The sequence below is a fragment of the Anser anser genome, assembly GCF_964211835.1.
Source record: "Anser anser genome assembly, chromosome: 4".
Taxonomy (NCBI): domain Eukaryota; kingdom Metazoa; phylum Chordata; class Aves; order Anseriformes; family Anatidae; genus Anser; species Anser anser.
Window position 1 is genome coordinate 47,097,316 of NC_139724.1, and position 18,898 is coordinate 47,116,213.

Genomic DNA, 18,898 nt, shown 5'->3' on the forward strand with positions numbered 1-18,898 from the left:
TTCTTCAGCAGCAATGTTTGTGATAAACAAGCCCTTAAAAGCACAGAGTGCTGGGTAGTATTTGGTAGGGCCAGATGAAGACCTGAGAGAGCCTGTGAGTCTTAGCATGGACAAAAGGCAAAGCCAGCCTCAGGAGTTCCCTTCCTTTCCTACTCATGGTCATTGCAAGCAGGGTCGCTGAAGTGACGTTGATGTGTTTCTTTTTCCCAAGAAATAATTAAGAGATGAAGAGACCTTAGTCATTTGATGCTCAGCATTTATTCAGATTTAGGAATTAAGCAGAGAAGGGTTGAGAGCCATGCACTTTGCCACACACCAGCTTCAGTAGTGGGCGTGTGAAACAGGGACCCTGTTGTTGGTGGTCCTCCATTTTCAGCACATTGGTGACAGAAGATATGAAGGAGATGTGGGAAGCAGAAGATCATCTGGAAGCAGCAGCATCCTGCAGGAGACAGCCATGGTTATCCAGGTAGGCACCTGCAGAGCAATAGGAGAATTGCAGGTTAGAACCAAGAGCAGTTAATTGTTTTAACGTCTTAATGAATGTTTTATTTGAGCCCTTAGCAGTGTAATTGTCTTTTGAAGCCATGGCCCCAGGAGGAGGCTGTTTCTGTGTTGACGGGAGGTGGCTGGGCAGCTCCTGACAGCTGGGTATACGGCTGGCTATGGTGTGGCAAGTCCAAGTAGCATGATTTTTTCTTCTCTGTGAAGTGCTTAAGATAATGTGCAGTGCTGAAGGAAATGAAAATCACTGAAAGTATCCTGCTGGATGAGATTTAAAAACTGCACAAGGGTAGTGTGTTGTTTGTGGAAGTAAAAATTCTTAATGATTTTCCTGTCCTCAGCAGTTTTCAGGCCATTCTGGCAGGGGTACGGGGGCTTGGATATGTTTTTTGGTAGTCGTTTGTTCCCAAGAAAGATTTCCAGCTAGACCATTTTCAGCTGGAGTACCTGATCGTAGACGGTATGTTGTACAGAGCACCATTGCTTTATGCCTGTTCAAGTATCTTCATAGCTAGATCTTGATGCTTGCTTGGGCCATGAAATTTCTTGCACAATTGAAATATTAACAGTGAGAAGTAGGCAAATGTCGTGATAGAGCTGGCTGCAGATGTGTTTTTGTACAGCAAGATAGGTTGCTTACCTCAGGCTCGCAACCAGGAAGATTGAGCAGCCCTGAGCCTTCTCGGGAAGGGGCGAAAAAAGGGACGAAAGGGCCGGAAAAAGGGTCCTGTTCGTGGCTGTGAAAAGAAAGGCATTGTGTGTCAGTGTTTCCCAGGTGAGGGCCAACTGCCTGGTTAAATCTGAATGTTACAACTGGTGAGACCCAGTAATTTAGAAACAGAAGCCTTACCGCCTCAGTGCTCTCCCCACCAGAGCTATCGCTGTCGTCTTGCTGTAGAAGAAGAAACAACTTTTTGTTAGAGCAAAACACACTTGAAAAAACACACTTCTCTTTGTTTTTTTCTTTGTTTGTTTTAAACAAAGTGCTCAGTTGTTTATTTTTAAGTGTGTCCTGTTAGAAAGCCAAGATCTGCAGGAGAAACTTGTTCTTCAGTGTCTGGAAAATGGTCAGCTGCGCGACAAAGGAATTGGGGGCCCCCACTGATGGGCTGGGAGTGACCTTGCAATTTCTCTTTTGCTTTAAAGTTTGAGGAGGACTCGATCTTAAGCCAGAAGTCTGGAATGGGAGTACAGTACATGTGTTCAGCCTTGCACCAGCCATTGGTATTTCTGAGGCTCTCCCATCGGTTAAAAAACCTTGCAATTTCCAAGTGACAACATGGAGATTGCCCGCATTGGACGCCCGCCTGTTTCTTTGTTCGGTACTTACAGCGTTGGCGACAGCAAGGACCATGCTCACGACGCAGGACAGCAAGAGGAGCTTCATTTTGAGCGAGACGCCTGTGGAGCAGATGGCACAGAGTTGCAGCGCCCCAGTTCCAGCAGAAGGGAAGGCGCGGGGAGCACGCACGCACGCTGGGTTGACTGCAGCAGCTGGTCCAGGGCTGCTCCAGCTGGGCTTTGAGCATCTCCTGTGGCGGAGGCTCTGTGACCTGTCTGGGCAACCCATTCCAGCGCTTGCCCACCCTCATCGTGGACTTTCCCTTCTGTTCCCTTCCCTTCCCTGCAGTTTGCAGCCATACCCAAGCAGATTTCTGTCCTGCAGGGCAGTGGGGTAAGAGCTCGCCCCGGTACTACCTTTGGGTTGCATGTTGAGCGGCTGGTCAGCGGGTCAGGAGAAGTCGGCTGGCTGCGGTGATAGCGCTGCCTGGACGGCCGGCATCTATATATACGCTGCTGGGTAGTGTGCCACACATCAGGAATCTGGAAGGTGTCATGTGTCATATCCTCATGAACCCTGCTGGCTGTTTAATTACTTTTCACCTGATAAAGCCGCCAGATTTTGCAAATGACCTTTATATTATGATTTTTATTTAATCCTCGGGGGATCGACAGATTTGGCAATGGATGCGTCTATTACAAAAGACATGGCTGATGTCTGTTTTACTCAAGGTTTGTTACCAAGCATGCTCTTTGCCTGCAATAGTGGTGGAGCAGTTTGTTCCAGAGTATGGGGATGAAAGAGCAGAAAGTAATTGTTGTGCTCTTTAGTGGGTTTTCTTTATTGGTGTAGTGTGTTCTTTTTGTTAAGTAATTTGTTGACTTCTTTGAAAGTCCCCATGTATGGAAATCACTAGCAGTGACTAAAAAACCCAGATAGGTACAAGTAGAAATGCACTTGAGATGCATGCAGAAAATGTGCAGAAATTCTAATATGTTTTCCTTTAGGACGCATGCAAGGCCATGGAGGCAGAGGTGTAATCTGGGGTTCCTAGTGTGCACATGTTTTTTGGGAATGCAATCAGGTAAAGCTGGTCAGTGTTCAACAAAATGAGAACTGTGACCCCGCATCTTTTGGCATGAACCTTGGAGCGAGAAACAGCAGCAGAGGTGGTTGTTTCCTGTATTTCTTTCTTTCTAGTGTTTGCCATCAGGCCAAACAGGCAGACTGAAAGTTAAACCTAATGTAAACATCTCTGGTATCAAGCAGTACAGCACAGGGAGCTGGAAAAGAAGAATCAGATTGCCAAGTCAGTAAAAAGTAAGCAGCCAACCTGTGTTGGGTAGCAACGTCCTGGTGCCTTGTTGCTTGTAACCAACCATGATGGATAAAACTGTGCAATGGTAAGTGTGAACAAGGAGTGTGGCTGGAAGGGCGCTGTGTGTGTGTGTGTGCCTGTATCTCAAATTAGGTTGCCTTAAGCTGGAGGGGAATGACATTTCACTGCTGATACTCGCTTGTGGAGGGAGAAAATACTTCTAATTTCAATTTATGCTCGTTAAAACTAAATGGAAGCAATCAAGTCCACAGAGGTTCACAATCTTTTGCCTACTTCACCATACTGTGAAGACATGAAGTGATAAGTGTTAAGATATTTTTAAGTTAACTGCACTGTTACTGTTATTGGTTGGTGCTATTTCTGGCATGTGAAACAGGTGGTCATTTATGGTCCTTATTCTTAATGGAGTTTTTTATGATTTGTAGGTTAATGATGGACTGGTGGAGCTCCCCCCTTTGCAGCAGATGTGAGCTGAGCTGAATATCTCACTGGTGTAGCACTCTGGGAGAGCAGCATCCCTCCATGTGAACGCCAGCAGGTGCTCCTCCTCTGTGCCCCACAGTGGGAACGTGGAAGCAGTGGCATCACGGAGACCTCTGGAGCAGGTGGGATGCTGGCTCCTTCACGTGCCAGGTGCTTCAGATCTCCATGGCTGTACTGGTCTTGGGGTCTACTCGTCTGCCCCATGTAGCTTGGGTGGTTTAAGGGCCTTTCTTTCCCATTTGTCCCAATGAATTCTGGTTTGCTGCATCTTTTCCTACCGTTTGGCTGGAGCACAGCACTGGTGGGTTAGCCTGCGGAGAACAGGACAGTCCCTTGTGTGTTGTCCTGTCCTAAAAAGGGCAACGAACTCACCTGGATCGCTCTAAGTGGGCTGACTCATGGCTGTAGAAAGAGCAAGTAAGCAATAGGCTGCGGGCAGGCAGAAGAAAAGGCTGTCAAAAGTTCCTCGTCCTAAGAGATGTCAAGTCCCAGAGAAAGGCTCTTTATCAAAAGGAATTAGCGCAGTGCATGTGTCATTGTACATCTAATCTGGGTTTATGTGTACAGGCTGCTGGGTGACGTCGCAGAAGGTGCAGCGGGTGACAGGTCGGGCTTACAGGGGAAACTGTAAGGGCAATGGCATTCGCTTTTGTTGGGAGGGTACCATCATTCAGGTGGGGGGGGGGTTGGGTGGTTTGGGGTCTGCCTTTGTAGGAAGAGTATTTGGGGTCTCCTGTGTAGAGCAGACACTTGGGGTGTCTGTTCTTTGTGAAGTGTTTGGCATGACATCACAAAGCTACTGGGATTCAAAACTAATATTTCTGTCCTTGCTTTTCCATGCCTAAATTGTGCTCGCTTTCAGGCAAACAAGAGTTGGCAGGTGGTGAAAGGAGTAGGTGGCAGTTCTTTCTGTGGAAAAATGGTGGCAGTAGTTAATGCTTCTGTGGAGGAAAGGAAGCCACTGGAGGAGAAGTTGCAGCTGAGATATCTCCTGCGTTCTTGTGGACCTATCACTAATTTGTCTTTGTATGCACACCCAGGCTTGCTATGGTCCTTTCAGTTGTTTGTTACACAGTTGCTCAGCTGGAATTCAGTGTGTGACACACTTCCTGCACTGTTACTGTTTTTTCCAAGGGACAGGAATTGCTGAAAAGCCGATAATGTTCATGCATTAGGAATTAGAATTTACGGACTGCCAAATTCTGATAATTCTGATCTATCCTGGAGTTTCTTTTCCAGCCTTAAATTTAACATGGATTTTCCACTGAACCTTTACCTTGAGCTTTTCTTTGACAAAAGTCTTAAAAATGAACAAACCACAGAACAAAAAAAAAATCTAGGTAGACATTATCTTTATTTGACACTTCTATGCAGAATGTTAAACTGACAGTAACAGGAAAAGAAATAAATCCTATGTCAAGATAGGTTTCAGATCCACATCCTATAGTTCTACTGAAGAAGAGCTTTGTCAACAACTCGGCTCTTGGGCTAATTCTACTTCTTGCTTCAGAGAGGTCATAGGTACATGCGGAGGAGAACACTTCTGTTCAGCAATGAGCCACTTGGAGTTCTTAAATTTTTTTGTTAGTGAATTTATACCAGTTATGCACTTGTGTTATTTGAGAATAACTCAGCCTACAAGAACCTTATGACAACTTTGTTCTGAAAACTATGAAGCTGTTAATTACAGTAATAAATGGGCTTTATATATTTGACCAGTTGTAGTGCAGCACTGGGATACTGGCTCAGAACAGGCTCATCCAGGCTCAGAACAGGAGATTTTCATTTATGTCTTCTGCAACATAGAAGAAAATGTTAATAACATTTGAATACTTGATGCCAAAGTATTGTTTTTATGTAGTGTTGTTATTAAGAAATTGACACGGGAAAATTTAATCGGGCTTAGGTATGGGAACATTATTGGCACTAAAAAATACGGTTGCTGTTATAGTCAGGAGCCATTCCTTTCGAGCCTTTTTGGTAGGTGCTTCATTGTTCATTGTGTTAGGTCTTAAGCTGCTTGTGAGTTGAGAATCCCCTACGCCCTTACCGTCAGTTTTAACTAAAGGATGAACCCTAAGACCTTCTCTGGATGAGCAATCATTAGCAGCAGTACATGCATATTTTAACTCGTAGCTTATTTCCACACGTGGTTTGTTACTCATTAAGTGTAGTTAGAAGAGCTGGAAAAATTGTGTACAGAGTATAAACTCAGTGAATATCTGACCTCTGCTAATCAGCCTCTGGTTGAGTTTAGGGAGTAGCTAGTAGGATTTTGAAAAAAAGTTTTCAATCTGTGTTCCTAGCTCAGCTTCTATCATGCACCTGTTCTAGGTTTAACCTGTACTGCTGCTACCCTTGTTTAAAAACTGGCTGCATTGCTTAGCTGTCACTCAAGGCTATAATGTGGATTTCTAAAGAGTGCCCTAGATGGAATGTCATCATGTTAATGTAACATCAGTCACAGCAGCTTCTGTTCAGCTGTTGCCTAATTTTGGAGACATCACAAGCACAGTAGTGCCTAGCCTTTTAGATATCTCAGGTGTCTCTGGATCGACCTGAGCCAAACATATGCCTAGCACGTGTAGGATTGAGAAAATCCCTCTGCTGAAGCCTCAGGAAGCACCAAGTCTGGTGGGCAGCCTCAGCATGTGTCGCATTAGGCACGGGTTAGGTTAAATGCACTGCCCGGCCTACTGCTGCAGTGTGACGATGGTGATTGTGTTGCATATTGTCAGGTACAGATGAGTATAGTTAACTGCAGATGTCTCAGTTAATTTCACTACTTGGCCTGAGATTCTTCAAGTGCATCTTCAGTCGGTATGCTCTGACCATTGGTTTACATTACAAGTTTGCTTAGCCTTGCTTTTGGCACTAAAGGATGAAAAATCAATACTTCGGGAGTGGTGGAGACAGAACATACAGGGTCAGACACCACAGAGAGGAGCGATTTCCTATTTATTACAAACTACCTCCCAAATTATTCCTAGTGAAAAACATGACTTTTTCCTGGTTGTGTCAACCATTTCAGAACCTTGCATCTTTCACTGTCTTGTCATTACTATTCCTGTTGCTGTTGTGCACACTAGTCGTAGCTTCTGTCTAGAATTTTTCTTGTACTTTATGGCCTGAGACTTAGCCAAGTATTAATGAGAACACTTTGTCCTGCACACCTTCCTGGTCTTTGAGGCTTACCTTCCTTAATCCCAAAACAGTGGCACCACTCCTTCAAAGCAATGAGTTTGTCTTGGTCTCGGTCACACTCCTGGAAGAAACGGGTGATGCAGTGTTCCATGGGAACGAGGGAGGCTCTCAAGGGAGCGAGCTCTGAGTGTGTCAGTGATCTGAAAGAGCAGATATGTAGAGGTATATTTCAGTGATAAATCACCAGGATCATCAAAGATGCTCAGTGTGGCTAGAAGATGGCAGCAGTGGCTTTGACAGAGAAGCTCTGGTGCTTCTGTAGTGACTCTGTCCTGTGTCCTTAGGGTGATGTATAATACCTGATAATCTAACATAAGCTTTAACTGCTCTCTCTAAAATCTTTTACCTACAGCAAGCATAATTGTCCTGTGTTTACAGTTCACCAGTGGTGTCATTTTGCTGTTGATCTTAAGGAGAAGTTTGCAAAGGTGCTTAGTTGTTTTGTAAGATGCTAGGTGTGATCAACACGAGGTATTAAGGGCCTGCACCCTTGAATCGTTGGACACTGATCCAACGCTGAGTGTTCTGATGGAGGGCCTGAAATCTGAGTCTTATTTTCAGAAGTAAGCTGGGGCTTTCTCTGAATTGTGACATTAGTGCTGTCTTATTGTACCTGCTCCTTAAACTGAGAGCTTGTCAGTATTGGTTTAATAAACAGTACCTCACTAGTTAATTATTGCTGACAGGCATCTGCCCATTGTATTTAGCCTGTTTGTCCTAGGTTCTGTGGCAGCTGGATCTCATGAACTGCATTCTCCTCCATGATCAGGCCATGAGTAGCAATTAAGAAGCTGTAGAGTTAGCTGTAACATGATTATGAAAAGCAAGAAGATAGCAGGTTCTGGCTCAAGACACTGCTCCAGCGCAGCAGTGAAATGTCCTGTGTTTCAGTTGAGTTCTGAGGGGGGGATACTGGCTTGTATCGGCTGAGGGACTGGTCCTGTATGTCAGAGGATGCTTGACGTGGTATAGCAAGGTAAAACAGCCTTAGCTTGACCTGCAAATCAGAACTTAATATGCAAAGAATTTTTACCTGTCAGCTGGATGCTGATCAAGCTGATGAAACTGCCAGTGCACAGGATACACGTACATGTGATAGTTTTTCTCAAAGTCATGCAAGAGAAGCTCAGCTGAGTGGTTACCAGCCATGAGACGCTTTTCATTCTGGTAGATCTTTTTGACCTGAAGACCACAGAGAAATCCATTTTTGTTTAGGGGGGGAAGATTGGCCTGAAGAGAGCTTTCCAGCAAGGAGATGATTTGAAGAAGTGGCTCTTGATAAAATACTACAGAGGAAAGGGGGTTTAGTGTTTGTGGCTGTATGCTGTACAGAAAGTTTACCTCAAGTTTGCCGAGTGATTGGTGGTGGCTGTGTGAGCTTCAGTAGTAACTGGAGAGGAAATCAAACCCCTACAATGTAGTTATCTGGGCCAGCTAAACAGGGCAGTAGCCTCAGGATATGAGACACAAGCCACTGTTCTGGGGTAAGCAACTCCGCTTTGGCATGGAATAAGCCATATCAGATACCAGGTAATTCATACCATTTAGTATGAGATGTTCCTGGTCAGCCACAGGCCCTCTTGGTGTTTATAGGAGTAGTCTTTGGTACTCCTCAAGAACATTTTGTGTAAGCCTGCTGTCGCCTGCTGTTTGCATCTTTGATTCCAGAGTTAGAGCAGCCCAGGGTTTTGTTCAACTTTAACTATTTGTCTGCAGATCAGCTCTTAGGCAGTTATGACGTTGGTATCTTCAGAAACTGCCTACTGTCGCCAATTTATCTGATGTAAATCCTTTGTCTCCCCCTATTTAAGAACAAAAATGCTCAGTGGCAGTAAATGCTAACTATGCTTTAAGCCAATGTAGTGTGATTCTGCTTTAGGTCTACTGGGTGGTAGAAAGTTGGTTTTCACTTGAAAACTGAGTGTCACTCACTTGGACCAGATGACCTCAAGATGTCCCTTCAAACCTCAACCATTCTGTGATTCTGCGAATGGCTTTTGCGGGCTGCTTCATCACACTCTAACAATGTAACTGCATGGTCCTATTCGAAAATGGATTGCTTACCTTATTCCTTTGCTTTTCAGTTAGGAATCCAGTTGTATCCTGATCATGTTCATAATATTGCATGAGGATGTTTTTGAGCCAGTCTCTCATACGGAGGGGGAACTGATCTACTTCGTAATCAGTACAGTGAGGTATGTCTGTGCCAGACAACAAAGTTTTTGTTAATGGATCGCTTGTTAAATACTCATTCAAGCATTTCTGAGCCAAGTTAGACCTGATTCTTACTAGCAAACTTCCAGTTCATCTTAAAATTGATGTAGTTAATACATAAAACCGGGAATGCAACTAATGGGTTCAATAATAAATGTATAATTCATTGATTGGTGTGCATCTTTTACCAGTTGCACAAGCCACAAGCTTTACACACCTGTGCACCTTAAAGGCAGAATTGTGCAGTGAAGCTATGATCAATCTATTTACTTGTATGAAAGCGGAGTTTCTAGGAGAAAAGGAATCTCCTCCTCCTGGGATAAACGGCAACTGAAGAAGAGCTTAGAAATCAATTAGAGCCTCTTGATCGTGACTCCTGTATTTAGGTGACTTTGTTTTTTACCTTGATATTTTCATCTATTAAGTTGATTTATGTACTGTGGTGGGGTTTTTTTTGAGAGTAAAGATATGAAAAATCTTCAGATGGTAAAGAAATACAACAATAGTGCTGGGGTTGTGCTGATTGTAAGCACAGGAGGGATGTATTTGGGATTCAGCCACTTAATAACATTAACTGTAGGAAAAGTGAGTTGTTTGACATGGTTAGAATTGGAAAGTCAGTTTTACTTATGAGTTAATTGATGGAGAAGGGGGAGAGCACAGGAAGAAAGCAGATCACTAACGGTTAGCTAGTGATGCTAAGGCTTGTTTATATCTAAGTCAATTCTATATGGCAAAACAAGTCTTACATTTGCAGGAGCCCATATAGTCTAGGTGCAGCTGGCGTCCCATTTTTGTTCCTTCAAGTTGACATTTGGTACCAAAGAGTTGGCATGTACCGTCATAAGTCTTATTATCTGTGCCACAAACCTAAAGGAGTGAAAAACAAACACACCCCCACCATGTTCTGAAAAATTACCTGGTCAGTAAAGGAGGCATTACAATAATGAAGTGGTTGTTGCAATATGCTGTGGCAGTTGTGAATGCCCCACAGAGACTGGATGTGATCAGAAGTACTGAAAATTTTGGTTATAATATGCCTACATAGAGATTAGGTGACTGTACTTAAGCACCCTATTTCAAGACACTTGAATTTATTTTCATGTGGTAATAATACAGCAATTGAGATGCTGCTGGACTATTGCACTAGTATTTGCTATATGCTCGGAAACCTTAAATGGATGATGACTACTTTTAATGGCAGGAAAAAGCCATGTTCCCTGAGAGAAGACTAATGGCAGAAAATCACAGTAAGTACTTTCTAGCTACATATGTTAATACTATTCTCAAGTATTTGTAAATGCTGGTACTCTGTGCTTACATTGACAGTTACTGAAATGACCCAAACCTACTAGCATGATTTTTAGGGTAGAATTATTTGAAATAATAGCAGGGGAATGTGGTATCCTGTAAGTGTTGTAGCTGGATTTCCCACATGCTGTGCACTGAATGTAATACTTACACGCTCATAATCTTTGGTGGAAGGGCAAGCAGCAGGATCTTGGCAAATACAGCCGGGTTTCCCTTGTCTGTCTGCCTGGCAGACTTTTCCTCTTTTGCAGTGGAAGTTCCTGCATGGGTCTAGTGGTAAGATCAAGAGGGAGGCAATGTTAGAACAGGATGAAACCAAGCATTTCTGTCAAGTACTGCTTACAGTTGAAGCAAAATAGAGCCAAACACTCACCAAGGAGTCAAGTGTTTTTTGTAAGTTTATGAAAACATAGCTGGATCTTTCACTGAATAATAGAGCCAAATTTTAAGTGCATTATTTTGAGGGACTCATGGTGTTCCCAGGCTTGAGTTGGATGGGGAAACGTTTCTTAGAAAAAGCTTTCTCCTGTAAGGGCTGACGTTCACTTCCAGCTTTCTTTGAAACTTATCCCATGCGTCCTTGCTGCATCTGAGACACTTGACCCATTCCTAGTTTAATTCAGGCTAGAAGTGTTAAACTGAGGAGTTTCAGTGGAAAATGTTTCCCATTCTGCAATGCTGACACAAAAATATGTACGCTATCTAAATGTTTTTGAGAAACAAATGAGTGAATCCAAGGGTGTGCAAAAGGGATTGTTCTTGGAACATATCTGTGGTGCAGGATGATGCACCAGCGCAGGTCAGTCATGTGAAATGGCTTGCTGCTGAAGGCAGAAAAGAACTGCAGGCCAGCACATTCCCCAGTCAAAGAGAGTTATGGTGATGTGTGGGCTTTGCATGTGGTTTACTCACCCGGAAAAGCCTCCCCAGTGCTGTTGCTTGCACTTCTCACACTGTATGAACTGCCTGTGGTCTTAACCTGTACAGTCACAGAGAGAAGCAGAAGCTGTGGTAAATCTTGGAAAGAAAAAATACTTTGGGAAATTTTTTTTCAGATACAAATATAGACCTGACTCAATTTGCTATATTTGCTACAGAAAGGGGTTGTTGTGCAAAATGTGTGACAGTTGTATGAGGCCTAGTATGAGGTAGTATATGAGGCCTAGTATTAGTGCTCTCTTTTCTGGGGAAAAAGTAATGGGTGGAGAGAAGCTAGGAGTCCAGCAAGACCTGGGCTCCTTGTAGTTTCGCACTGACTGACATAGAGCAGTGGTCTGCCTTGAGGCTTGGCAGAACTGGCATTTTAGTCCTTACTTGGGTCGGTGGTCCCAATGGGTCAGTGAGCATAGACAGCATCTCAGTAGTGCCTGGGAGCTGCAGCAGCGCTGTGAGTGGCCATGCTGTGTGTGAAGAAGGAGAAAGGATGGATGTGTCCTCAGTCTTGTCCCTCCTACAGTGCTGTGGGGAGGTGCCTACCATACTCCATCTGGAAAGCTTTCATTGGTTTTCAACAGTGTAGATGTTGAACTAACAGATGTAGCAAACAGTCTCTATTTTTAATGGACGTCTCCTGCTTAGCTAGTGGCTGACACTGATGTGGGAGGTCAGGGTGCAATATTCTCTTTTGTCTGAAGGGACAAAGTGCATATCCTTCATCTTGTGCAAAAGTCTGCTAGCCGCTGGGGTGGTCATGCAGGGAATCCTGTCCCTTCCCTTGAAAAATGTTCAGTTTTGTAGGAAAGGTATGCATGAAAGTGGGAGAGGGGAGTGAACAGACTTCGGTACTTGGGTTGAGACTTGGTTCCAAGTGTTGTTATAGAAGTGTCCATGTTTATAAGTACGTTTCATTACATGGCCCATTGGGACTGAAGCTATTACGTGAGCTGTGTTCACTTCCTTTCTGGACAATTTATTTCAATGTTGTACATGAAGTGACGCGTAACAAACTAGGTTAACAATGTGTAAAAGGAGATCAGACTTCTCCAAAACATTAAGTTTGGTAGACCCATTTTTTCTCCAAAATGTCCCCTTAATTGCAAGGGGCATATGGGAGCACATAAAGGACCTCTTAATCACAAGAAGCTTAAATATGGGACTGATTTTTTTTCCCCTCTCTACTCTTCCAGTTATATTTTAAAGAAAATTTACCTCATCTACAGGTTCCATTGAATTCACACTCTGAACAGAGCCGCTTGTTTGCAGTTGTTGCTTGCTGTCAGAATTAGGCACCTCATAGTGGTAGTTAGCATCTTCAGAGTGAGTAAGGTCTTTAATTTTGACACCTTGGTGATCCCATCTCTCTCTCTGAAATGCACTGGCATCCCCAGTGGTTCCTTCTCCTTCAGGCTCATTGCTGGTGCTGTCTTGGTCATTCCTCTGGATTCTCTCCTCTTCCTCATAGGCTGCTTCTTTCCAGGCATTGCTGAGATCTTCCTCACCATCATCTCCACTATCGATATCATCCTTATCAATACTACCGCCCTCCTTATCCTGTCTTTTCATCACCATGCCATGATCGCTCTGATGGTTTACTTGAAAACTATCTTTGTTTTCTTGGCTTTGCCATTTTTCATCTTCATTCTCATTATGACTTTTCTTTGAGAGGGGGATTTTTTCTTCCTTATAGGGCTTTTCATGACTTTCCTCTTCCTCCTCTGTGCTGAATTTCTCACCGTGTCTCTTGGTTATCTGGATTGGCTGACTGGAATCTCTCAGTGTTTCATCAGACTGCCTGCTGTTTTCTTTCTGCTGTCTCCTGTATTGGTTTCCGTGACTTGTCCGGTGGGCTTTGTGCTTCATATCCCTGTAATCAGTCACTTCCCCCCATTCCTCGTCCTCTTCTTCCACGTTTTCCTCTTCATCGCTTTCATTGTTGTTTTCAGATAGGTCAACTGTATTTTTATTATATTTCCATTCATTATGCTCATGATCGAGATTGAGAGCATCCACTGGATTTTCTCCAGCATCCAGTGCTTGGTTGGCTGTGTTGCTGTGTTTCTCATGCCTCCTGAGCTGGTAGTGGTCAGAGCTGGACCGCTCTCTTCCACTGCTGCCAGAATCACTCTCCCGGCTATCAGAAGTCAAGCCTGGTTTACCCTGCAGGGAAAGGAAGTTAATGCTCTTCAGACTGGTTTTCATTTGATGCTCGTGACCACTTTGTCCGTGTCTTCTAGCTGTCCAGGGCTTCTCCCTGTGCTCAGCATCTGCTACTGGTGTCTTTGCTTTTATGTTTCTGTGACTGGGCTGCAAGTCACCCTCGTTTGCAGGCCTTGTCTTCCCTTCCTCTTGGGCTTCAGAATGAATAGGCTTAGTCTGAAGGAAAAAAGACGTTTAACAAGTAGATTAATAAGTCTTAGGGCTTCATTTTGAAGTAGGTGCAATGGCATATACATCAGAGAAACATGACACTGTTATGTTCTTTGTAAGTGACTTTTTAACAAGTTAGGTCAAATGATGAAATTGACATCTGATATCCTTTCTGCTTCTCAGTGAGTTGGCTTCAGTCCCCTCTTTCTGCATGGCTAGAGTTTAAGTAGTCCATGCAACTCCACCTAAGCTTTGAGGGGAGCTGAGAGGCTTTTATTGTGTGCAGTGACGTCAACAGCAAAACCGGTAACTTGAGGGCAAGGTACAAATCCTCAAGGAGAAAGCAAGTTCTAAAATGACTGCTCCCTATTGCTGCAGGGATTCCCTTTCTGCTGTTAAACAGCATCACAGCTACTGCAGGTTGAGAACAGGAACTTCTGATGTATTTCTGAGCACATATGGGTGTTCGGTGTTGCTTTTACTAAAGTACAGCACTGAAACTGGTTTTCCTCAAAGCTTTCGGGAGTCATTTATGAAAACAGAAGTTAATTCTAAGTGTCCAAGTTGATGGAAAAGCATTTCCTTTAGTGTGGGAAGAATCTTGAAAGCTTGGAAACAAATACTCCACTAACAAATACTTAGACAAATAATTTAAAACAAATACTGTAGGATTAGATGTATTTATTTGGCTCATGGCAGATAAGCTATATCCTGTTTCCTAATGTCAAGATGGTATCTAAAAATTGTTTCTTTTGTCTAGTGTACTTAGTGATGCAGGAGAAGTACTAGGCAAAATATTCACCTTATGTTTTCCAACTCTTAACTGTTTCAGGAAAAGAATGCATATTGACTGAAATCTAATAAGGTCAGTGGGAACTTTGTCCAGATGAAATGCATTTTTCTTGAAGATGTTATAAAAGGTCATTATGTATTACAAAGCATCACAAGATGAAATCAAACCAAACTCAACTTCATGAGTAGTTTGTTTTTCCTATGTTTTGGGGCACTGTGGCCTGAAACATACTATGCCTTTATCTTGAACCAAAACCAATCTTCTGCAAAGGGCTTGGAATTCTGTATAGTTAACAAAAATAAGGTCAAGCCTTCATTAAAATCCTTTGCTCTGGGTGCCCCTGTTTGATGAAACAGTCTTTTTTTGAGGAAGATATTTTGTCTCCTGTCTCAATAGGAAGCTTTTATGTGCTGCAGCTTCAATTTGTTTGTGCCTGGATGTGGTTTTCAACTGTTTTTTTTTTTTTATGCCATTATTTTTATTTTAAAATAAACATTTATGACTCTTTTGTTTGTAAAGATACTGGGGTCCCTTAATATGATGATCTAAGTTTTGGTCAATGTAGCTGTAGTCGTCACATCTTAGGGACAACTGGCCTTGGAGAAATGCTGTGTATTGATGCGGAACTGATGGCTTATCTGTCTGGTATCACAGTGATTTCTTTTCATGCAGGTGTCTGCTTCTGGGATATAGCTGTAGGCTGCCAACTGTCCCAGTTCTGCTGAAAACTTGACTAGGAACAGATACTTGCTTGGTTTTCATAACACAGAGCACTGTCTGGAGTGACATAGAATGCATCTAGAAAGCTGCACGGAGCTGGATATAGTTATAGGAAAATGTTAGCAGGGGAGAAGGGATTTTGTATGTTAGTTCTGTACAGCATCCTCTGAATTTAGTTTTTACAAAACTTGATTGGATTGGAGCCCGTGCCCATTTTGTCTGAGCCACAGATGCTCACCAGAACGGTGCATTACAAAGCAATTTTCATTTGGCTTGACCATGAATGAAAAATTGGGAGCTCTGTCCTTAGCCCGCATGCATGGCTTGGCACTGCTGAAGTCATTGTTCTCACTACCATCAGAGCTGCCTATCTGGCTTCTCAGCCACAGTACGGTTTTCCGAGCTGAATCTTTCTAGTGCTCTGTATAGCGAATAACAAAAGCTATGGTGGCTAAAATTTTTACGTTTGAGACTTTGCATATGATGACTTGACATGATAATTTGAGGATTGCATCTTATTCCTTCAATGGAGCAGTGAGGATCACAAGCTGGGTTGTTGGTGGAGCTTATTGCCTCTATGAAAATGAGTGCAATGTTTATAAGGGAATACATGTATATAAGTCAAACTTCTGTTTTGAGCTTTAGATTTTGTCCTGTTGCATTGCTAGCTATGTGATGTGCGAGGCATGATATGCTCTGTAATAATTTGGGGACGGGGGTGTTAGGGTATGTATGTGGTAATGGCTTTTCATAGTTGGTATCAAAAATATACATTGCCTCTTAATGCTTTTAAGAACATCAGTACCTTTTCTGCAGCTTTCTGTCCCCAGGCTCCAAGTTGGTGGTTTAAGGGATATGTCTAGAAGAGGCAATTATTAAAAATCTGTATGTAAATAATTTTGTATAACTACGTGGATTAAGAGAGTATTCACAGGAAAGGAAAGTTCAAGTGAGTGGCAATAATAGTGTGGTGAGCACTTACTGGAATAGCCAAAGCTGATCCTAGCAGGCAAATCAAGAGCATCAGAGTCTTCATGGTTTTCATCTCCTGAACAGGCCAATAGTTAGTGGTACAATGGAAGGGTTTGAAGGTTTCCTTTCTGCAAGTAACATCAAAAGAAACCAAGTTAGGTTGTGGATATCATGGTTTAGAAATAATGGATGGAAGCAACGTGGTGGCTGCTGTATGGTACAGATCAGTCCGAAGCCCTGTAACATTTGGATGCTGTGCCCACTTGTATGTGAATTCAGGTGTTAGACCAGCTTATTCAGGGGGTGCTTTGATCCTGGTTCTTTTACCGAGCTTAGATTGCATGCTGTACCCACAAACTCTAGTGGGCTCACTGAAAGGCAGAGTTATAAGTTCTGTCCTGTAAAGCTTTATCCACTCTTCTGAGACAGTACTTCTTGGAAAACATGTCCCTCCTCATGCAATTTTGGGACGCTGCCTGATTGGCATCCCTACAGCCAAGGGCTGCTGTACTGTGCTGCAGTAGTGGGAAGAATTGGGTGGTGAAGCTCTGTTCCAGCAGGTTTCAAAGCCAGAAGCTCTGCGTAGAATGCTCAGTGCACTGCTTGAGTCCTGCTTGGGGAGCACCAAACCCAGCTCTGCTACATACCAGTGTGAGACGAGCAGCTGAAAGAATATGGGATGCAATTGGAGTTCTGCCTGAGCCAACCTTCTTAAGTGAGTGAGAACTTATTTTTACTTAAGTGAGTGGCAACTTATTTTTACCTTGCAGGTATCGCTAGTATATTCTCTCACCTATGCAGAGCACATGCACTGGAAGTTCCTATAGCTGTAGCTGTATCACCAGGAAAAATGGGGGAAAAAAAAGGAATGCTTATCCTTTATTGCTCTTTTGCTTTCTTTCTGTTTTTCATTTCCTTCTCTACTTTTACCCCTGGTCGTAACTTCCTTCCGTAACATTTTTCCTTTGCTTCTGTTTCCGTCCACATGTTAATGGTTGTTCTTTTCCTTAGAAAGTCTCCTCTGTCTTCCCCCTCCTGCCCTTGAAAATATTTTCAATTTCTACATCACAAATTTTCGTTCCCCCCCCACACCTTTATTAATCTAAATGAAACACCTATTCCTCTGTTAACTGATGCACTGTAGTCTCTGTTACTGGTCAAGCTCCTTGGCATATGAAGAAATTGGCAGTGGTTCTTTCAGTTAGGTCAACCGTATGCAAATGCATGAGGCTCAGTGTATGGTTTCCAAATGTTCATCCAGGCAGTTGTTCTTGATTGGGGAGTGGGGGGAATAGACACCAAAACCCAAAAAGGGGGGCGGAATTCCAGAGGAGCTTGTGCTTATTGGAGCCAGAGTGTGAACCAACTAACAAGCATCCTGGTTCCTGCCATGCCTAGATCTGTTGGGAATATACAGATTGGAAGCTTACTGTGTTTTCCAGCATTCCTGAATTATTTAATGTCAATATCTTTTAGTTAATGAAGAGCAAAATACTTAATTAGTGGGGCACATCTAGTATGCAAACAATTTTTCTCTCAATGAACTAATTCAGTCTCCAAATGTGGCTCAACATACAACATCAATTATCTCTTTGGCATCCAGGGTTAGCTGAGATTCTCTCATAGAGACAGAATATAACAAAAGCCATCAAAGAGGATATGCAGAATTCCTAATTATTGCATATAGGCAATCACTTCAGATTAAAGGCACATTATGTTAGACTGAGAGCCATGCAGGTGACTTACAAGAAAGTGGTGTAATCAAATTGATTATTAACATATAGCCCCAAAAACTGTATGCCATGCTCTTGAAGGCCTGGCAAGTGACCGAGGGAAGTAGTAGTTGAACTGCAGTTTTACAAGTCAGGTAGTCTTCATCTGTCTCCTTGTTCTTGGCTAGCAAAGCAGCTCTGGGCACGTCTTCCCATCACTGAGTTTCTCAGCTTTAAAATCACATTAGATGCATTTATTCTGGTAAAGTACTTTGAGAGCTATAAATGGATTTGATTTATGATTAGGTTTTTCAAATCTGGCTCTAACTGGGTAAGTTGGCTCCACCACCTTTATCCAAATAACAAAAAAATGGTTGGAATAACTCTTGAGTTCATGCGGCAAAACAGATCTTTTGCATTGTTTTTCTCTTAGTCACTAGCCTGCAGTCACCCATGGGAAGAATCAATCTTTAATTATCAGAGAAGTCTGACCTACTTGAACTGAGTATAGGAACTAAGTCTAGTTAAGCATCTCTTCCTGTCGTGATAGTCCAAATGAGTTGCAAGCACTTACAAAATGATCTGCAGTGGGATAATCTGCCACAAATCACCAAATAGCATCTGAAGAGTTAAACAGCCTCTTGAGCTGTGATGCTTACGCAAGTATTGCCCTTGTTAATTCCTGTTGTTTCCCTTTTTCAATATGGCAGCAATAGCATGCAGGAAGTGTTTCCTCGCATGGGTTTTGGAGCAAGGAGTTCTGGGGTTCTTCAGAACTCTGGTGCTTCATATTGGACCTGACTGCTGTGAGTGAAATATCTAATTCGTTGTTTTGTTTCTGGTGCCAATTCCATTATGCTATCAGTACAGGGAGCTGTTTGAGGCGGGCAGACGGAACTACTGAACAAGTTCAAAAGCCACAGTAAAAAATAAAAAAATAAAAAAACTCAGTGCTGGCAGCATTCATAAAGAAGGGGGAGCAGTGGGGGAAGCTGGGATTGCTGTCATAAAAGCTGCAAAGTCAATAACACGGCAGCTGGGCTTCAATAAAGGGGAAA

General features: G+C 42.9%; 1 protein-coding gene and 2 long non-coding RNA genes across 10 annotated transcripts in view; 1 reads left to right on the forward strand and 2 right to left on the reverse strand.

Moving 5' to 3' along the window:
- LOC310898606 lies at positions 1-2,292 on the reverse strand. Its single transcript, XR_014583481.1, has 5 exons — positions 2,203-2,292; positions 1,835-1,905; positions 1,355-1,396; positions 1,145-1,241; positions 1-477 (listed from the first exon to the last, which is right to left on the reverse strand). It is a non-coding gene; the product is annotated as an uncharacterized lncRNA (long non-coding RNA).
- Positions 2,290-18,898, forward strand: part of LOC310898611 — a 26,306-nt gene continuing 9,697 nt past the window's right edge. The window contains exons 1-3 of one of the 4 annotated variants that reach the window (XR_014583491.1): positions 2,404-3,189; positions 3,551-3,730; positions 8,897-9,007. This is a non-coding gene — a long non-coding RNA (uncharacterized lncRNA). Of the gene's footprint in view, positions 3,731-8,896; positions 9,008-16,853; positions 18,647-18,898 lie in introns of those variants that run through there. The other 3 variants (XR_014583490.1, XR_014583489.1, XR_014583492.1) reach the window with 3 other exon arrangements.
- The window catches only part of SPARCL1 (SPARC like 1), a 19,378-nt gene continuing 4,770 nt past the window's right edge, over positions 4,291-18,898 (reverse strand). The window contains exons 2-11 of one of the 5 annotated variants that reach the window (XM_083833866.1): positions 16,139-16,256; positions 15,962-16,015; positions 12,486-13,649; positions 11,250-11,316; positions 10,489-10,607; positions 9,776-9,896; positions 8,877-9,013; positions 7,846-7,994; positions 6,804-6,952; positions 4,291-5,400 (exon numbers count right to left, since the gene is read on the reverse strand). In XM_083833866.1, coding sequence (XP_083689992.1) covers positions 5,375-5,400; positions 6,804-6,952; positions 7,846-7,994; positions 8,877-9,013; positions 9,776-9,896; positions 10,489-10,607; positions 11,250-11,316; positions 12,486-13,649; positions 15,962-16,015; positions 16,139-16,201 — 2,049 coding nt within the window. In that variant the 5' untranslated portion in view covers positions 16,202-16,256 and the 3' untranslated portion in view covers positions 4,291-5,374. Of the gene's footprint in view, positions 6,953-7,845; positions 7,995-8,876; positions 9,014-9,775; positions 9,897-10,488; positions 10,608-11,249; positions 11,317-12,485; positions 13,650-15,961; positions 16,016-16,138; positions 16,827-18,898 lie in introns of those variants that run through there. The other 4 variants (XM_083833865.1, XM_083833863.1, XM_083833864.1 and 1 more) reach the window with 4 other exon arrangements.